The sequence below is a fragment of the Bufo gargarizans genome, chromosome 5 (genome assembly GCF_014858855.1).
Source record: "Bufo gargarizans isolate SCDJY-AF-19 chromosome 5, ASM1485885v1, whole genome shotgun sequence".
Taxonomy (NCBI): Eukaryota; Metazoa; Chordata; class Amphibia; order Anura; family Bufonidae; genus Bufo; species Bufo gargarizans.
The window spans coordinates 124,655,251-124,674,917 of NC_058084.1; the positions used below are offsets into that span (position 1 = coordinate 124,655,251).

The window sequence follows — 19,667 nt, forward strand, 5'->3', positions numbered from 1 at the left end:
TATACACCCTGATCACTATACACAGAAAGATCCATATAGATGTATACAGTATTACACCATATAGGACACACCCTGACAAGCCTATAGCTGTATACATCCAGATCACTATATACTGGAGGGTCCATATAGATGTATACACTATTACACCATATAGGACACACCCTGATGAGCAGTCCCCCCTATAGCTGTATACATCCTGATCACTATACACTGGAGGATCCATATAGATGTATACACTATTACACCTTATAGGACACACCCTGATGAGCAGTCCCCCCTATAGCTGTATACATCCAGATCACTATATACTGGAGGGTCCATATAGATGTATACACTATTACACCATATAGGACACACCCTGATGAGCAGTCCCCCCTATAGCTGTATACATCCTGATCACTATACACTGGAGGATCCATATAGATGTATACACTATTACACCTTATAGGACACACCCTGATGAGCAGTCCCCCCTGTAGCTGTATACATCCTGATCACTATACACTGGAGGATCCATATAGATGTATACACTATTACACCTTATAGGACGCAACCTGATGAGCAGTCCCCTCCTATAGATGTATACACCCTGATCACTATACACAGAAAGATCCATATAGATGTATACAGTATTACACCATATAGGACACACCCTGACGAGCCTATAGCTGTATACATCCTGATCACTATATACTGGAGGATCCATATAGATGTATACACTATTACACTGTATAGGACACACCCTGATGAGCAGTCCCCTCCTATAGCTGTATACATCCAGATCACTATACACTGGAGGGTCCATATAGATGTATACACTATTACACTGTATAGGACACACCCTGATGAGCAGTCCCCCCTATAGCTGTATACATCCTGATCACTATACACTGGAGGATCCATATAGATGTATACACTATTACACCTTATAGGACACACCCTGATGAGCAGTCCCCCCTATAGCTGTATACATCCTGATCACTATACACTGGAGGATCCATATGGATGTATACACTATTACACCTTATAGGACGCAACCTGATGAGCAGTCCCCTCCTATAGATGTATACACCCTGATCACTATACACAGAAAGATCCATATAGATGTATACAGTATTACACCATATAGGACACACCCTGACGAGCCTATAGCTGTATACATCCTGATCACTATATACTGGAGGATCCATATAGATGTATACACTATTACACTGTATAGGACACACCCTGATGAGCAGTCCCCTCCTATAGCTGTATACATCCAGATCACTATACACTGGAGGGTCCATATAGATGTATACACTATTACACTGTATAGGACACACCCTGATGAGCAGTCCCCCCTATAGCTGTATACATCCTGATCACTATATACTGGAGGATCCATATAGATGTATAAACTATTACACCATATATGACACACCCTGACGAGCCTATAGCTGTATACATCCTGATCACATTCACTATATACTGAAAGGATCCATATACAGTATTACACCGTATAGGACACACCCTGATGAGCAGTCCCCTCCTATAGCTGTATACACCCTGATCACTATACACTGGAGGATCCATATAGATGTATACACTATTACACCTTATAGGAGACAACCTGATGAGCAGTCCCCCCTATAGCTGTATACACCCTGATCACTATACACTGGAGGATCCATATAGATGTATACACTATTACACTGTATAGGACACATCCTGATGAGCAGTCTCCTATAGCTGTATACATCCAGATCACTATATACTGGAGGATCCATATAGATGTATACACGATTACACTGTATAGGACACATCCTGATGAGTCTATAGCTGTATACATCCTGATCACTATACACTGGAGGATCCATATACAGTATTACACCATATAGGACACATCCTGACGAGCCTATAGCTGTATACACCCTGATCACTATATACTGGAGGATCCATATACAGTATTACACCATATAGGACACACCCTGACGAGCCTATAGCTGTATACACCCTGATCACTATATACTGGAGGATCCATATACAGTTTTATACCATATAGGACACACCCTGACGAACCTATAGCTGTATACACCCTGATCACTATATACTGGAGGATCCATATACAGTATTACACCGTATAGGACACACCCTGACGAGCCTATAGCTGTATACATCCTGATCACTATACACTGGAGGATCCATACAGATGTATACAGTATTACACTGTATAGGACACACCCTGATGAGCCTATAGCTGTATACACCCTGATCACTATATACTGGAGGATCCATACAGATGTATACAGTATTACACTGTATAGGACACACCCTGACGAGCCTATAGCTGTATACACCCTGATCACTATACACTGGAGCATCCATATACAGTATTACACTGTATAGGACACACCCTGATGAGCCTATAGCTGTATACATCCTGATCACTATATACTGGAGGATCCATACAGATGTATACAGTATTACACTGTATAGGACACACCCTGATGAGCATATAGCTGTATACATCCTGATCACTATATACTGGAGGATCCATATACAGTATTACACCGTATAGGACACATCCTGAGGAGTAGTCCCCTCCTATAGCCGGTAACCCCCATCCTCCTCCTTCCTCCACAGCCCAGTGACCTCCCTCCTCCCCCCACTGCTGCTATCTGATTCCTCTCCCCTCCCCCTGGGGGTTGGTGTAGCAGGCAGCTCCCGTGCAGCCACCGCCGCCGTGATCTCCGGTGGTGCGGTCCTTCCGAGTCCCATCACTCCTGTCACCCGATGGGCTTGTCCTCTGCCAGCAGCAGCCGCTCCGCCAGCGAGCTCCTCTGAGAGCCGCCTTCCGTCTACGGGCGCCATGAGGCCGCTTTTCCGGAGGCTCCTGCGGGTCTCTAACCGATCCATCTTCGCCTTCATCTTCCTTTTCTCGCTGTCCTCGTCCTGCCTGTACTTCGTGTATGTGGCCCCCGGCATAGGTGAGTGGCACGGCGGGCTGTGGGGGGGCTGGAGACCAGGGCCCTGCCACTTACTTCCTGAGCACGGTGGGGTGGCTGCTCCTGCTAATGACTGGCATTTCATCCATAGACACCTGTTTATGAAAAGTGCCACAGAATGGGGCCTCAATTACCCGGGTAACTGCCTGTGCCAGGCTGGTGAGAGGACCCCCATGGAGCCCTGTCACCTTCCTGCCCAGAGCTGCCATACATTCTCAAAATGGGCAAAGAACAAGTGTGCCCTTTAGTGCTGGGCATTGGGATGGGTGTCGTTTCTACTGGTACCAACCAATGCTGCGGAGGGCACTCTCCCGTCTGGGTATTGTTTGTGGGACACTTCATTGTGACATATATATGACGTCCTTCTAGGAGACTTCTTATGAATGGTTGTCCTCATCATCTTCTCTGACCATTCATGTAACCTTGGTGGTTGTAGTAATATGTCTGCACTGGATCGTGGTGGGGGCAGGTATCTGATTAGATGTAACATGAAGTCTACACAGTATAGCTACTCTATAGATTTGGCTGCGGCTACTTTTCAGATAGTCATATCCGCCGTCGTGTATCGTCTTGTGCCTGTGGCGTTTTTTGTGCCCTATTAAATAAAGTGCATTCCTACATGTGATAGGTTCTCATTCTGCACAAACACGAGATCACGGCTGGTATGGAAGTACTGTCAGATGCCTAGGATGTTGTCCATCTTATGACCAGAGGCAGGAGCACCAGCCCCAGGAATTTGAGGAGTCACATAGCTGCAATGGGAACTCAACTTTTATCGCTGTTAGTTGGGATTATTTAGAAATGTCAAAAAGTTGTGACTATTTTTTCCATTATAATAACTTGAATATGTGACTCAGGCCAAGCTTTTGTGGGGAAAAGGACATCCGTTGCATCAATTTGTCTCATAAGTTGTGTTGCCATTGCAGTTATTTGATGTTCCTGGGGCTGTAGCTCCTGCCGCTGGTCATGAGATGGACAATCTACTGGTCATCTGATAGTACTTCCATACCAGCCAGCCATGGTCTCTTGCCTGTTTCCTACAGTGGCATGTGGGATAGTGCCTGTAGTGGTGGGTGTCCCATACCCACCAGATTTCTAGGCAGCAATGGAGACATGTAAACTTAGGTCATATTCACATCTGCGTTGAAGGCTGTGTTCGGGACCTTTGTCACAGATTTAGGGCTCGTTCACACAAACTTTTTTGGGCGTTCCGTATACGAAACCATTTATTTCAATGGTTCCGCAAAAAAAAAAAAAACGGAATGTACTCCGTATGCATTCCGTTTCTGTATTTCCGTTCCGTTGAAGGATAGAACATGTCCTATTATTGTCCGCAAATCACGTTCCATGGTTCCATTCAAGTCAATGGGTCCGCAAAAAAAGGAACACATATGAAAATGCATCCGTATGTCTTCCGTATCCGTTCCGTTTTTGCAGAACCATCTGTTGAAATAATATGTCCAGACCAATTTTTTCTATGTAATTACTGTATACTGTATATGCCATACGGAAACGCAACTGAAACAAAAATAAATAAAAACGGAACAACGGATCCGTGAAAAACGGCCAGCAAAATACTGAAAAAGACATACGGTCGTGTGAACGAGCCCTTAGTCAAAAATAGCTGAGAAGATTCCTTTGTGCAGGACTTTCTAATCTAAAAAATGCTTTCTCCTGAATGGAAACCAAACCCCATATGGTCAAAGGACTCAGTTAGGCTCCATTCCTGTCAGTTATGTGCCGAATCCAATATTTTCAGTGTTCTGCTCCTGTAACAGAGATAAAGAATGAGATTTGAAAAGCGGGGTCAGAGAAATCCCAGGAGCCACCAGGTAGCCATCAATGGAGACTTATGAAAAGTGCCGCAAAGTGTCCTTAGCCATCAGTCAGATCGCATTGACTGTTTTTAGAAGCTCCTCTAAAAAATGAAATCTGATCTGAAATATCTTTGAGGAGACCATCCCACGTTCTAGATCTCCCTCACTAATGGCTCTAGAAATTTTGGGCTGCTTTTTATTGATGTGCATGTAAGCTGTAATTTCCGGGCCACCAGAATATTAAACTGGTGGTGTGGCTCCTGAACGGCAGCCATTTGCTTCCCCCACTGTGGTGGGCTGATATGGCTTCACCACTGGCAGTGGAGTGGTTTGAGTTACCTCCACATTTATTATCTCTTGATGTTGAGAGTGATTAAAAATATGTCTGATAAAGGCAGGAACCTTGTGAATGCGCCGTTTCTGGAGAGTGCTGACTGAGAAGAGTCATTGGGACTAAAGCCAATGCAAATCGCTTTCTGTCAGGAGGTAACTATGTGACCATTAGTAACCACAGTGAGGTCACAGACTCGGAGACATTGCCAGAGCCTTGTCAGGAGTTGTTTTATAAGGGCTTTCTGTATACAGTGCCCTCTGGGCCTTCCTAGTTTACAAGCTTCCTTCCAAGCTTTTTGAAGAATTTCTCCCTTGGATGTTCTCCAGATGGTTGTAGCTTTGTCTTTGTGGTAGATTACCAAGTAGAAGGGCATGTCACGTGTGCCTATTGGTTTTATTGGGCACTGCATTATAATTAGAGATGAGCTAATTACATGTTTGGAAATTCGTTCACGCTTCGCTTGGAAGTAAAAGCAGAATTGCGTTATGGATTCTGTTACCACGGGGCATAACGCAATTCTATTACTGAATGCATAACGTAATGCCTTTAGAGAGGCAGGAGAGGACTCCCCTGAATATCAGAAACGGGACAGATCCGTTATGCGGCCCATAGACTTCTGTTATGACGGAATGAATAACGGAATGCCTCTAAAGGCATTCCGTTATTCATTCCGTCATAGAATTGCGTTATGGTCTGTGGTAACAGAATCCATAACGCAGTTCTGCTTTTACCACCAAACGAAGCTTGAACGGATTTCAAAATATGAAATTCGCCCAACTCTAATTATAATTAAAGCCATGTAATAATGCATGCTTTTTTCCGGTGTGGAGCCCTAGTAAACGCCTAGAGAAGATACAAGACCCATAAGGGAGGGTTTATGTGATGGATTTGCCACGCGGCAAATTTGCAGCATTGGACAGTAGTAGCAAAGATAAGATTTTAAGAAATCTACTCCACAACAAGCGTAAAAGATCTGCAGCTTTAATTGACCCGCTTTTATAGATTTAAAATCGGCAGCATGTCGGTTTACGGCACCACAGATTTCACCTTTTGCAATGGAGCGGGTGAAATCCACAGCCATTTCCATGCCCAAAAACTAAAGTAATTCACGTTTGTTTTGTTTTTCTTGCAGCAAAATCTGCCTCAATCTTAGAGGTGTTTTAAGTAGTTTCAATCTGGTCTGTCATGAGACGCTGATGACTAAGGGAGAGCTCACATGACCGTTGTTTTTGCGTTCTTCTGATCAGTCAGAAGAACAGAAAAATAAAGAAGAAAAAAAAAAACGGGTCCTGTGAGTTAGTTACACATTTGCCATCCGTTTGAGACATTTCGATCTCAGATCTGTTTTAGATGGAAAAAGAAAGTCCTGCATGCACGAAACTCAGCATTTATGCCGGAAATTGAACGGACCACTCTCGGTCCTCGTTGCAGTCAGTGGGATCCGGCAGATAGAAGACCTGGCAAGCTACTCTCCAACTATGTGAACGAGGCCTAATGGATGCTAAACTCTTTGTGGATCTATCACAGGATCCATCGGGTTTCCTTTTTTCAGAGCAGATCCCACTATTCTGCTAACAGTGAGAAAACCCTGTGGGGTGTTCCAGTGTACAGTGTCTGGCACATGACAATGCTGGGTGCTCTTCCACCAAAACTACTATAAATTTACTTGAAAGTATTACAAAAAATGCAAATCTATAAAATAGAAGTGTAATGGTGGAGAAGACGTGCCTACAGCTGTTGACCAGACCAACCATCTCTCCTGACTCTGACCGCTGAAATCCAGTGCACCCAATCCTTTTGTCCCCCTTTACATCTTCTGTCAGGGAAAAGTTGTGAGCTTCCCATACACATCAGATTGTCTATGTGTACGTGGGCCTTTATATTTTAATATTGGTTCGGCCTACCACTAAGTGTAAGACCACCATCCAGTCTCCTTGTAGGGATAGACTAAGTGATGTTTTCCATTATCCTTCTTTCTGGTTCCACTTTAGATGGCTGTGGTAAAGGATGTTGGTACTGAATATTTTTGCCCCCGTTGAGGTTGTACGGTATTGTTTTATGTATTATGACGTGACACATGTGACTGGTGGAGTGTCAGGTTTTGGCTGTTTAGTTAGATCTTACAGAACCTAAGTGACTGGACTTCCTGTGCGAATGTCTTTGTGGGATATGCTAGAAATGTGCATGACTGTGGGTTGACTTGATGGTTTCTGTTTCCTTTTATGGAAAAGATATGAAAGCACCTATACCTTTTCTTTTTTTTTTTTTGTCTAGACAGCTAATGAGGACCATTCCTTAGGCTGCACGGCGACATGTGTCGCAGAAAAGTCGCGCAACATTTTTTATAATGATAGCCAATAGTGTTGAACTGCGACACTAACAGTCTCAAAAAATCCATCCAAGTTGGATTTTTGTGTGACTGTTGCGTCACAGTCTCAGCATGTTGTGGCGCTCATAATGATGATTTTTAAAAATATACTAAAGGGGGCTTTCACATGAGAAATAGGATGTCTTCATTCAGTGTAGTGCTGCTGATACCGAGAATAAAAGGGTCCATGGGAGCCAGAAGGAAACTCTTCTGTGAACTCTATGGTCCTCTGAAATTGCTGTTTCAGGAGATCGTTCTAGAAAACACCTTCCAGGATCTAGGGGGTCCGGGCATATTGCAGAGGGAAATATCCCCTTTGTTTGGGGTATTGCTGGGGTCCTGCCTGTGTGAGTGATATGATCACATTGCTTTCATCCCTATATCAGTGTTGCATGTGCATGTGTAGAGCTAGTCATTAAATCTTGCTTCTGAACCTGACAGCAGAGAGATAGAAATCAGCATTTTTTTTCTAGGTCATCTTCAGTTTCCAGGAGATGGTAATGAGCAATTTCGGGATGTGGTTTCTGGGTGACATCATGGTATTACGGTGACAGGAGTTGTGTCCATTTCTCAAAATTGTGCAGCACAGCGTTGCCTGCACTTTATTCCTCAGGTGGATAGTCTAGGGCAGTGATGGCGAACCTTTTATAGACCGAGTGCCCAAACGGCAACATAAACCCACTTATTTATTGCAAAGTGCCAACACAGCAATTTACCTTGAATACTACAGTCCAATATAGTATATCTTCCATGTCCTTTATTATTCATCTATAGTAGCCTGCCTACATTCAGTGCGCTGCCTGTGCTGTTCATGGTGCGCCCTGCGCTAAAGACTGACAGGAGAAGTCTAAGGCATATTGGTACAACATAGACGTTTTCCAGGGTGTGGGTGCCCACAGAGAGGGCTCTGAGTGCCGCCTCTGGCACCCGTGCCATAGGTTCGCCATCACTGGTCTAGGGCATGCTTCTGTGCTCCTCAGATTTCAGAACCTACTTTCTGAGTATAGAGGGCATACTTACCAAAACTTGATTTCGGAGTAAGTACAACCACATGGCTTCACAACCGCACCATGTGGTCGTACCCTAATTGGCAAGCTGACCTTTCTGTAGTTCTAATTCCTATTAGGTTACGGCCGGACAGGACGTCTGCACCATTTTACGATACCAGCAAAGTGGATGAGATTCTAAGAAATGCATGCTGCAAAAAATAAAATAAAAAATTCAGCTGCTTTAATTGACACTATCTGAACTTTTAATTAAGGCATCAAATTCTCAGTGCAGTAATTGTGCCCTGTGTGTCTGTACATCAGAGGGACGGGTCCACAAAGAGTATTTTTCACCTAAGTGTGTAATTACAGGGTGTTCGAACTCTGGTAAGGCCACAATCTTGAGAATGAGGGTCCTCAAGTCAACTGTGTGAAATGATGTGTGCTTGATGTCCGCACCACTTACTGCCTTGTGGGGCTCCAGAGTACAGCGCCTGGCTATCTCCATAGACGTCCTACAGAAGTGAATGAAGCGGCCAGCGGTCACACATGCGCCCCACTGCTCCTTTCACAGAGAGCACTTGGCTTCCCAGTTATCGTGATTGGTGGGAGTCAGAACCAGAGAGACCATATTGAAAAAATGTGTTTATTGAGAAAACCCTCTTAGATGAACACCAATATATTTGATGGACACTGAGAAATGTCTGTTTATGGTATCTTCTCTAAACACTATACCAGCGTTGTTGGTATGGTATGGATTCTGAGGAGAGGAGTGATGCCCGGCCTCCTTGTCTTCATGGTAGTCCATGAAGATTATACACTTAGCCTGCAGCTATTAGTGGTGTCTGGCATTGAATTATACAATTGGCCTGTAGTTTTTGGGGCTGTAAGACATTGGGAGATACGATACAATAAATTTTACATGGCTTATAGAGCTGGTGGACAATATAATGGGAGTAGGTCAGCAGTGTTGGTTGGTATAGCCATTGTACATATGGCTATAAAATCTCTTGTCCTCGGTTCCATCTTCTCGTTTTTCATGGTGAAAGCTGGAGATATTCTTATTCTTCTTGGCATTGTACCTTGTGGTATAGCTAGGACCAATCTGAGGAGCCAGGTAGCCAATGTTCCTTCAAAATTTTTATTGGAGCCTTTTAAAAAAAAAATATATAATAATTTTATAAATATCTTTCATAGCTCTTATGACACTAAAATGAATCGCGCTTTGGTTGGATTCTAGAATCAACCCTTTTTTTTTTGTCCAGTGCTACAATATTATCATAAAATGATCGTCTACTTCTACTGTAGTAATATCAAGACCATACGTACCATAGAGGCAGCTCTTATGGGTTCCCTGGAGACAGGTGGCCCATTCTTAATTAGTCCTGTCCCCAGAGCCTGCACAAGAACGTACTTCAACGTTGGCAAATAAGAAAGTGGAAAATGTACTCGAGTTACAAAAAGTGGCACCTGGACCTTCTGTTACAGGCGGTTAGAAGTGTGGTGGTGTCAGGCAGGACCTGAAAGGGGCCTAATTTTTAGCACTGATATAACCGTAAAAACAATCTTGTGTTACGTGAGGTTCTGGATAGAGCTAAAACTTGGCCATACGTGATGATTCTACAAAGCATCATATGGCTGTATTATTAGGGCACTGGTGACTCACAGGGTGCATTTACACTTGGATGTTAGTGTTTTGGTTCATTGTGGTTGAGATTACACTATTTCCAGAGTGCACCACCAGCTGACTGTGTTGATGTGGCAGTACACACGGTTTTGCGGACCTGAGCATTTTGATCCAAGCTGGCTTTCAACCGCTTATAAAACCCATGGATTATTTCCAGTTGGTAACGACGGGATCCATTTACCGCACTTCAGAATCACAATGTCAGGGAGATTTGCTCACCCAGGGTTTTGAACTTGTGTAACCCATGTTCTGACGTGAGGAGTACGCAGAGAGAACTCTGAACCTTGGATTTCTGCACACAATAAAAAATGTTTCCTGCTCTTCACCCCTCAGGCAGACGGTGTACGACTGCAAGAACTTCTCTTCTCATTGCTAGGGAAAGTATAGCTTTTATCGCCTGACCGGAAATCTTTTCAAATACCTAAGTTCCTTCGTCAGGCGGGTTATCTCTTCAACCTTTCCAGTTAGCAAATAATACGTATAGTAACTATTGTCTCTAGGAATGGGCATGCTATAAAAACAAGTACATAGAGAAGAACAGACGATAGAAGCCAGGTTTTCTAGCGTCAAATGGATGGCTAACCGCGTAATGCGTGGGTTTGGCACAGCAGTTCTCCAATCTGGCTCATATAGGGGGTTCTGAGCAGTGGAGCCCCTTTAGCCTAATTAGGGCATATTTACAGGGGATGTGTTTATAGTGATTAAAGGGGTTCTCTGGAACCTCCTCAGGATAGGCCATCAATATATAATCGGTGCAGGTCAAACTTCTGGCACACTTGCCGGTCACCTATTTGAAGATGACCTCTTCGTAGTATATCAGCACCATACACTGGATAGTGGCGGTTCTTGGAATTGCAGCTCAGTCCCAATTACTTGAAAGGGACTGAGCTGCACAAAGGGCGTGGGATAGGTTTGGAGCAGGATATCTGAGTAAGGCCGAATGCACACGGCCGTTGTTCACGGCCGTGAGCGGTCCATGGAACCGCGGCCTGGATTCCTGCTGAGTGCAGGAGCGCACGGCGTCATGGGTTGCTATGACGCCGTGCGCTCCCTGCTGCCGCCGCAGTACAGTAATACACTGGTATAGATCATGCCAGTGTATTACTGTACTGTGGCGGCAGCAGAGAACTAAAGGATTGGGCATTGAAATTCAAGGGGGATTCCGCTAGGGCTGCAGTTATTTTTTACGATTAATCGCGTAATCTAATAACAAAAAACTAATTAAAAGAATGCTTTTCTTTATAAAAACTCATCAGCCCCCCCAGTGCCACCAGCTTGCCCACAGATTCCTAGTCACCAACATTATATATCGGTCAAAATAAAAAATGCCATCACATACAACACATTATACTCTTAGTACTTTCCATAATGCAACAGTTCTCTCCGAGAGGTCACATTCCTGAAGAGGCGCAGCGCAGCATTATGTATATCTATGTGCATGTATACAATATAAACATACACCCGTGGATCGCCGTCATATATTACAGCACATACCGTACCAGCAGTGACTGGGAGACATTACAAGCACATGGTGTAGGAGGTCTCATTATAGGGGAACTCTCCAGTCAGTATGGGGGATCCTGACACCGGGGGCTCCCCTGTCTACAGGACGTATAGAGCAATGATTTCCATACATATTATTGGGGAGCGGGCTGGGGACCCTATGGCGATCGCCCTCTGTCTACATGACATATAAAGCAATAATATAATTTCCATATATTTTGCTGGGGGTCCTATGGCAATCTAACACAGGGGCCCCTAGAATGCAGGATGTCGTATATAAAGAAATAATTTGCATGCATTTATTTGGGGACCCCTAACATTAAACAGGGAGTCCCCCCAGTTCCTGTGGAATGTAAACCAATTTGCACACCAGTACATTGGGGGGAGCTGGGGACCCCACAGATGACATGATCCAGGGGCTTCCCCCCCAGTCTATGCGGAACCTAATGCACTGTCTCAGGAGACACCTTGTGTACATCAGGGCCCCTGCAGGTGAGGGCCCCCATGAGCCAGTGCGCACATATAACGGCCAAGGACTCACCAGTCGGTGTGGGGGTCATCTATCACCAGCAGGATACGGGACTTCCTCCCGGGACCTCCTGCATTCTGCCCCCCCAGACCCGCCGAGGCCGCCGTCTGTTTCACCACGTTGGTGATGGAAGAGAAGAAGCCCCCCCCCCCCCCCCGCCACCTGCTTCCTGCTCCTGTCCGGCCCGGTGGGTGGGATGGGCTCGGGGCGCTAAGGTCATGTAGCCATTGGGGAGGTTGGCGATGAAGCTGCTGTCCGACAGCCGGCGGGTGACCACGGAGCGGTGAGTAATGGCAAGCGCTTCACTCCCGCTCTGTGGGCACATGACACAAACTAATCCTCGGTGCAAAAAATTAGCAGCAAGGATATTTTTATGTCGAATTACTCGATTCAATCGAGTAATCGTTTCAGCCCTAGATGCCGCCTTTAATTTGGAAAATGAAATGGGGAGGCTGATTGGTTGCTTTGGGTAACTAAGCCAGTTCTACTTTAGATCAGTTTGATCTCCCCCAATGTGTTCAATCCTTCGCTTTCCTGACATCATCATCTCCTGTGACGCATATAGGCCCCGTGTCTGCCAAAAAGACACTTTGGGTGCCTGGGGCCTAGGGACATGTTGAAGTACTCAGGGTCTCTCAGCCTATGCTTCCAAGGTTCCTAAAAGCAAGATGTGAGCAGAACCTAACCTGACTTGTCCATGTGCTCCATACAAATCCTTTCAAATCCACAAATTGGTACAAATCCTACATTGCCTGTATTGCCACCTCGCTGAGGGCAGCATAAATTAGTGACAGAAATGTTGATCTTGGCGGTGTGTCACCCATGATCTAAAGGCCCAGGCCTTGAAAAGAGTCAAATCTACCTGAGAAGAGTCCTGGTTATTCATAATCTCCTGCTCTCTCACCCATCTGCTGATGATTGGCAGTTCTCTCCTAGACAGAAAGGGAGAAAACTCGGTATTAAGCCTTATGCAGATGTCCGTGGAACATGGTCCGTGAGATACCGGACTGGCATTGCAGATTTGCAGGAGCGCACGGCGTCATGGCAACCAATAACACGGTGCTCTCCTGCAATGCCAGTCCGGTATCTCACGGACCGTGTTCCACGGACGTCTGCATAAGGCTTTAGACTGTCAGTCATCAGCAGGTGGGCGGGAGAGCAGGAATTTGTGAATAACCAGGACTCTTCTCAGGTGGCCGGGACTCTTTTCCAGGCCCAGTCTCCAATGATTGTGGTGTTGGTTCTCGGCAACCACTTACTTTTAACTTACAAATGACAGACCGCTGAAATCAACTCACCTGTCCTTACTTTATTGTGCTGTTAGTATAAGCAGCATAAAGTTGATGACGGGTTCGCTTTAACAGATGGACTGGCGGATACTTGGTTTACCTGCTTCTGACAGGAGCCACCTAGAATCGGCCTCCTTCACGTGAAAGACTATCTCCTTCATGACACGTTCCATCTGTCATTGGAGTGCGCGACACGGCTCCTTCTGTCTTTTTTTGTAGTGTTCTTCTTTTATTTCCTGATGGTAGTATAGCACCTACTGGAATACGACCAAATCATGGATTCCATCTATCTACTATGGTTACTTTTGGGGATCCACAAAGCGGTTGTGATATTCGAACAGGGCTGTGTCTATATGGATTTGATTGTGATCTTCCTACTGATAATATTAGAAAATAACCATGTGCTCTTGAGAGCTCCTGACCCTGAAGGCACACATCTCGTGCTCCTTGGCCTCCCCCATGCCTCTGGAGATTCGGGAGTGCATTTCCTTATGGCATGTAAAGGCTGGATCTGGAGGCGAACTGCATGCTTTGGTGGGTTATTGATTTTCCTTGGGTGGTGGTGTGTATTTTCTTATGACATATTCTCATGCACTTTTTTATGTGAGACTAGAGCAGAGTCTTTGTATATAATGTGGCTTGACAAAAGCCTCATTGTGTGATTATTTATATATACACACACACTAACTATTCAGGAAAGCCCCACGCTGCATGAAGTGTAGCACGCAGAAGCCGTCCATTCTAGGCCATGGTGTGTCAGATACCACTTTAGTCCAATCTAAAAAACGGTGTTTGCCCGATTTGCATTCCCTTCATACCCGCCGGCTGCCTCCTAATGCAATGTATATTTGTCCGTGTAAACAGTCCAAAGAAAATGTAAATGATGTGCCATATAGTTTAGGCTACTTTCACACTGGCGTTTTGGCTTTCCGTTTGTGAAATCCGTTCAGGGCTCTCACAGGCGGTCCTAATGCATTCTGAATGGAAAAGGATCCGCTCAGAATGCATCAGTTTGCCTCCGATCAGTCTCCATTCCCCTTTGGAGACTGACACCAAAACGCTGCTTGCAGCGTTTTTCTGTCCGCCTGACGAAGCAGAGTCAAACGGATCCATCCTGGCACACAATGTAAGTCAACGGGGACGGATCAGTTTTCACTGACACAATATGGCACAATAGAAAATTGATCCGTCCTCCATTGACTTTCAATGGTGGTCAAGACGGATCCGTCTTGGCTATGTTACAGATAATGCAAACGGATCCGTTCTCAACTGATGCAGACTGTTGTATTATCTGAACGGATCTGTCATGCACAAAACGCGAGTGTGAAAGTAGCCTTAGTAGTCTGCGGTTTGCCGCCCTTTACAAGCAGGTTGTGTGACTCATGGGAGCAACTTTTGCTGGCTTTGAGTCATGTCATTTATCACGTAGAAATGTTTCAGTCAATTTCTCTGTATGTAATGAGCTCTAATGCTCACTTTTACTTGACAAGTCGTTTTGCACAGATTTTATTTCCTCTTTACTCGCGTTCTATAATTTTTATTTTCTCTGCCCCCCGAAGTCCCTGCACAGCAGCAATGTCCTAGCTGACCGAGGTCTAGAAGTTCCCAGAACTACTGTGGTGCTGGGAGAAGCAGGGCAGTATTATGTATGAATAGTTATCGCTTGTATAGCATCTAAATATTCCGCAGGGCTCTACAGATATTGGGGGCCATTTACTAAAGCCGCCTTTTTACGCGGGTCTTAGATTTCCATCTGCGCTGCTATAGGTGTGCACCTCGTCATAAATTAGGCCCATCTACAGCAGCCGTGCACCTGGAGAGAAGAAACGCTCCACTCTCTGAGTGGAGTAGTTTTTCCGCTAAATTGATGCCTAGCGTAAATGTTTGTAAAGTTGCTGGGATCCATGATGCAACCCCGGCTCTCGCCATTTGGAAGCAAAAACACCCATGTGACAAAATATCGTTGCATGGTCATTGAAAGAAAAAAAAAGCGCAAAAAGGGGTTTGTATCGTACTTTGTAAATAAATGACCGCCCCATTGTCACCATTTGCATCAGTCCCCGTCTCCAGTGAGAATACAGGCACAGTCTAACCTATCAGTATGTTTTTTTGTGGGATATCCAGAGGTAACCCAGCAAACATGGCAAGAACATATCCACTCCATGCAGAGGATGTGTTTGATCAGTGCTGCAAGACAGGATAGGTCATCAATAACTGATCAGCGAGGGTCTGCCACCCACCACCCCGCTAATCAGCTGTCTGAAGAGAGCGCTGCTTCCTCTTCATTAGGCTACATTCACACGTCAGTATTTTCCTATATCCCGATTTTCGGTCCTTTTTTTGCGGATCCGTTGTTCCTTAAAATGTTTCCGTATGTCATCCGTTTTTTGCGGATCCGCAAAAAACGGAAACATGCATAAATTTCAATAATCAAATAAAGTTGTTTGGAATTCATTGAAAAAAAATTGAAAAAAAAAATAAAATAATTTGTTATGTGTTTCCAGGAACGGATTCCGCAAAAAACGGATGACATACGGAATGACATCCGAATGTCTTCCGGTTTTTTTGCGGATCCATTGACTTTGTATTGTACCAGGATCCGAATTTTGCGGAAAAGAATAGGACATGTTTTATATTTAAACGGACATGCGGATCTCCTGCTTCTCCATAAATCTCTAAGCTAAGTACTTGTTGCCTTCGCTGTTTCTTATTATCTGCTGTGTGTTGTTTCTAGGCCTCAGGGAGACGCAGGTTCCTTCATTTTGGAAGGAACCAGCTGTCTCATCCCCTGCTACCTATCCTAGGGCTCGTCAGTTTTAGCAGGGCTTTAGGTATCTGGTGTATGAGTATTTTCACCATCAGGATCTACTCATACTGGCAGGAGTTAGGGAAAGGCCTAGGGATTACTAGGAGGTCACCATCCCTCTTCCTTAGCTTTTGAGGCCTAGATGATTGTCTATTCGTTGTGGTGTGTATTTGATGTTTTCCCTTCCCCTTAACCTGTGACAGATCTGGACTTCACTGCGAGGGCGCCACCAGGCCGCTACCTCCAGAAATATTGTTAGTTTTATTGTCTGCTGACCCACGGAGGTTAAGATACATCGGTGCAGTATATCGAGGGATCAGGCTAAACCTAGTCGGGTACAGGCTGAGGTCAGGCAAGGCAGAGTACATGCAATCCGATAAGTAGTCTGAGGTTAGGACCAGCATTTCAGGGTCAGTACAGAGGTCAGGTCAGGCAGTAAAAGGTCAAATGTGGAAAACGGGCAGAAGTCAGTACATGGGCAGACAAACAAGACTGTGACACCTTTGCAGGGCACTAGCAAGCTAGACAATTTATTGCTCAGGCACCCTCCCATAGGAGGAGGTGCCTAACTGCCCCAAGATGACCAGCCATTGGCTGATGTGAATTAGGGTATGTGATGTGCGCTGACCCTTCAAAAGCTGGAGGAAGTGCGGCATCAAGAGCATATGTTACAAATTTTGGGTGGAATGTCCGCGCAGAAATTTGTGGATCTCGTCTGGCTTCCATGTGGATTTTGTTGCATTGCAAAGGGTAAAATCCACAGTGATTAGCAGCTCAAAGAATTGATATTCTGCAGATTTATGATTGACTTGTGCCGACCTCATCCATCTCCATGGTACTGTAAAAAACGTCAGTTTTAATGCGCTGCACTTCCACTACACGTGGACGGTTGATTCCTGGGAAACTCCATTTAGTTTGCTGCGTAGCCCGAACCTAAGTGATTTCCTCTGAACGTTAAATGGCTAAAAATAAGTAGATGGCTTTATCTCTGCTGGCGAGCCCGTCCACCCTCACCAGCAAAGATCTGGTAATTCAGCCAAAAAAGGAAGCGTTGTAAGAAAGAGACAGGCCGTGTGGGTAGAAATCCTAATTAAAACCGCAGTGATAGCCTTGATAGGGTTAAGGGTATTATAGATGAGGAGGATGTGCCAGCATGAAGCATATGATGTCTGTGTTACTATGCTTACTCTGTTAAAAGTGAGCAGAAAACCCCATTTAGCCGTAGCGTAATGCAGGGGCTCGGATCACGTGGTTCCTGCCTTCTCTCTTGCGTAGGGCAGCAATGGCCAGGAGCGATCATAATGCTTGATGTGCTTCAGATCTGTGTGCAGAGAGGCGTTTTCCTGTGCTGTTTCAATGCTGGTTCGCTAGGCACTTCAGCGCTCTAATAAAATGTATTGCCGTCCAGGGAGTGGATCTTGTACTATGGCTTAACCTGTAGTACTTATTCCGTAGAAGCCTTATAGACCATCAGCGACGGATTTCATTGTCATGTAGCATTATGTAATTGCTGTTCCAGAGAGGCCCTTTAAGAGATACTTCTGCAGCTGGGACCCTGACCATGAACTTTCATCAGTGGGAACCTGGCAGCAAGGGTTCAATGTCCCTGTAGCGCTATCACAGGGGAAAACAAAGGAACCCATTGAAATCCATGTAATAGGACATGCCAGGTTATCCAGAGAGAGGCGCTCTTTGTAAGACACTCCAGGAGATGAATGCTATGAATGAGGAACTCCTACACGGCTTACTGACCCCTGGCCATTCCTGTTCTCGTGCGTTCTTGTCTTTTTGCTTATTTCTACTTCCTTGTCCTTGTTGACACAAGAAATTAAAGCCTTTCCCTATCAAGACCCTTGTTCTCTGGCCCCAAATGCACAACTAGTAGCAGCGGATTGCCCCACAACATTCACATGCCATGGATTTTCCATCCAGATTTACAGTAGAAAAAAATCCACCGCAGACAAATTTGCAGCAAAGTAGATCTGATATTAAAATGAACCCGGGGCCACCAAACCCCCACCATGCCACTATGCAGCTGGGTTTATGGTCCCAACCCTGCCCAGAGCAAACCCATCCTTCCTTTTAAAAGAAAGTAATTGAAAGCTACAGAGAGAAGAGTCCAAGACTCCTCTCCGGAGGCATCAGATGAGCACTTCACCGATGAAGCCCGAGGACGGTTATACCCCTCTTTACCGCGCATGTGCTCGATGTGCAGTGAAGCGAGTTGTAACATCCTCAGCTTCGTAGCCACAGTGCTCACTGCCCTAATGCCACTGAAGAGTCCCAGACTCTTCTCCCAGTAAGTTTGAATTTCATGTGCCTTCTTTTTGAAAGGAAGGAAGTATGGGTTTGCTAAGGGCAGGTTTGGGACCATAAACCCTAGTTGCATAAAGACATGGTTTAGTGGGCCCCAACCAGGTGACAGGTTCGTTGACTTTCTTTTGCTGTGGACAAGCTTAGAACCCTAAACCCCAGCTCTTCCCCTTTTAACAAGTCTAAGGTCTCATGCACAAGGCCGTTCCGTGCATTGGGGCCCGCAATTTACGCCCCCCCAATGCACAGGCACCATCCGTGCGGCTGCCACAGACTGATTCAGACCCATTCAACTTTGAATGGGTCCGTGATCCGTCCACACCGCAGAAAAATAGAACATGTTCTATTTTTTGCGGTGCGAAGGCACAGAGAGAAACTCCACGGAAGCACTCCGTTCTGTGCCTCTGTGCCTCACCGCTCCTTCTGGATTGCGAACCGTTCAAATGAATGGGTGCACAAACAGCCGGGGCCCATATATTGGGGACCTGCTGTTTGAGGGCCACAATATAGGCACGGCTGGGCAACGGCCGTGTGCATGATGCCTAATCCACATACTGCAGGGGGGGAAAAAGTCTGCGTCGTGGATTTTAAGTCCGCTGCCCGCCTGTCCTTCCTGCAGATTTTCCCCACGGAGGGAAAGCTTCAGTGAATACACAGCAAAATCCACGTGCGAAATACATGACAAGTTTTTTTTCTTCTGTTAGCAGAAGTGCCCTTAAATTATTTGCATGCAGCATGGACTGACATGCGACTGGGCAGTGTCTCGGCTTCGGCCATCTTGTAGGTAAACCTGACTCGTGGCTGTGTGTACACTAGTTGTGCGTCATTTTTAGTTTCAGTCTCCAGATGTAAGGTTGTCAGGCGAGTTCTCGGCGGCGCGGGGTTGCTGTAACACTGCACTGTTTGTTCCTCAATAGCATTGTGTGGCCGGGGCCGTATTTACACGGTGTCATGAAAGCTCGGCAAGGCACGGCCTCCCGAGACAGGAATGCGCAGTAAGGGCTGCGCTGCTCTTTTACTTTTTATTACAGCTGAGCTTCAGTTGCTA

At 45.5% G+C, this 19,667-nt stretch overlaps 1 protein-coding gene across 1 annotated transcript in view; it reads left to right on the forward strand.

Annotated features, from left to right (window-relative positions):
• Positions 1-2,657: 2,657 nt before the first annotated feature.
• The window catches only part of B4GALT6 (beta-1,4-galactosyltransferase 6), an 80,819-nt gene continuing 63,809 nt past the window's right edge, over positions 2,658-19,667 (forward strand). The window contains exon 1 of the mRNA XM_044294838.1: positions 2,658-2,969. Coding sequence (XP_044150773.1) covers positions 2,852-2,969 — 118 coding nt within the window. The 5' untranslated portion in view covers positions 2,658-2,851. The remainder of the gene's footprint in view (positions 2,970-19,667) is intronic.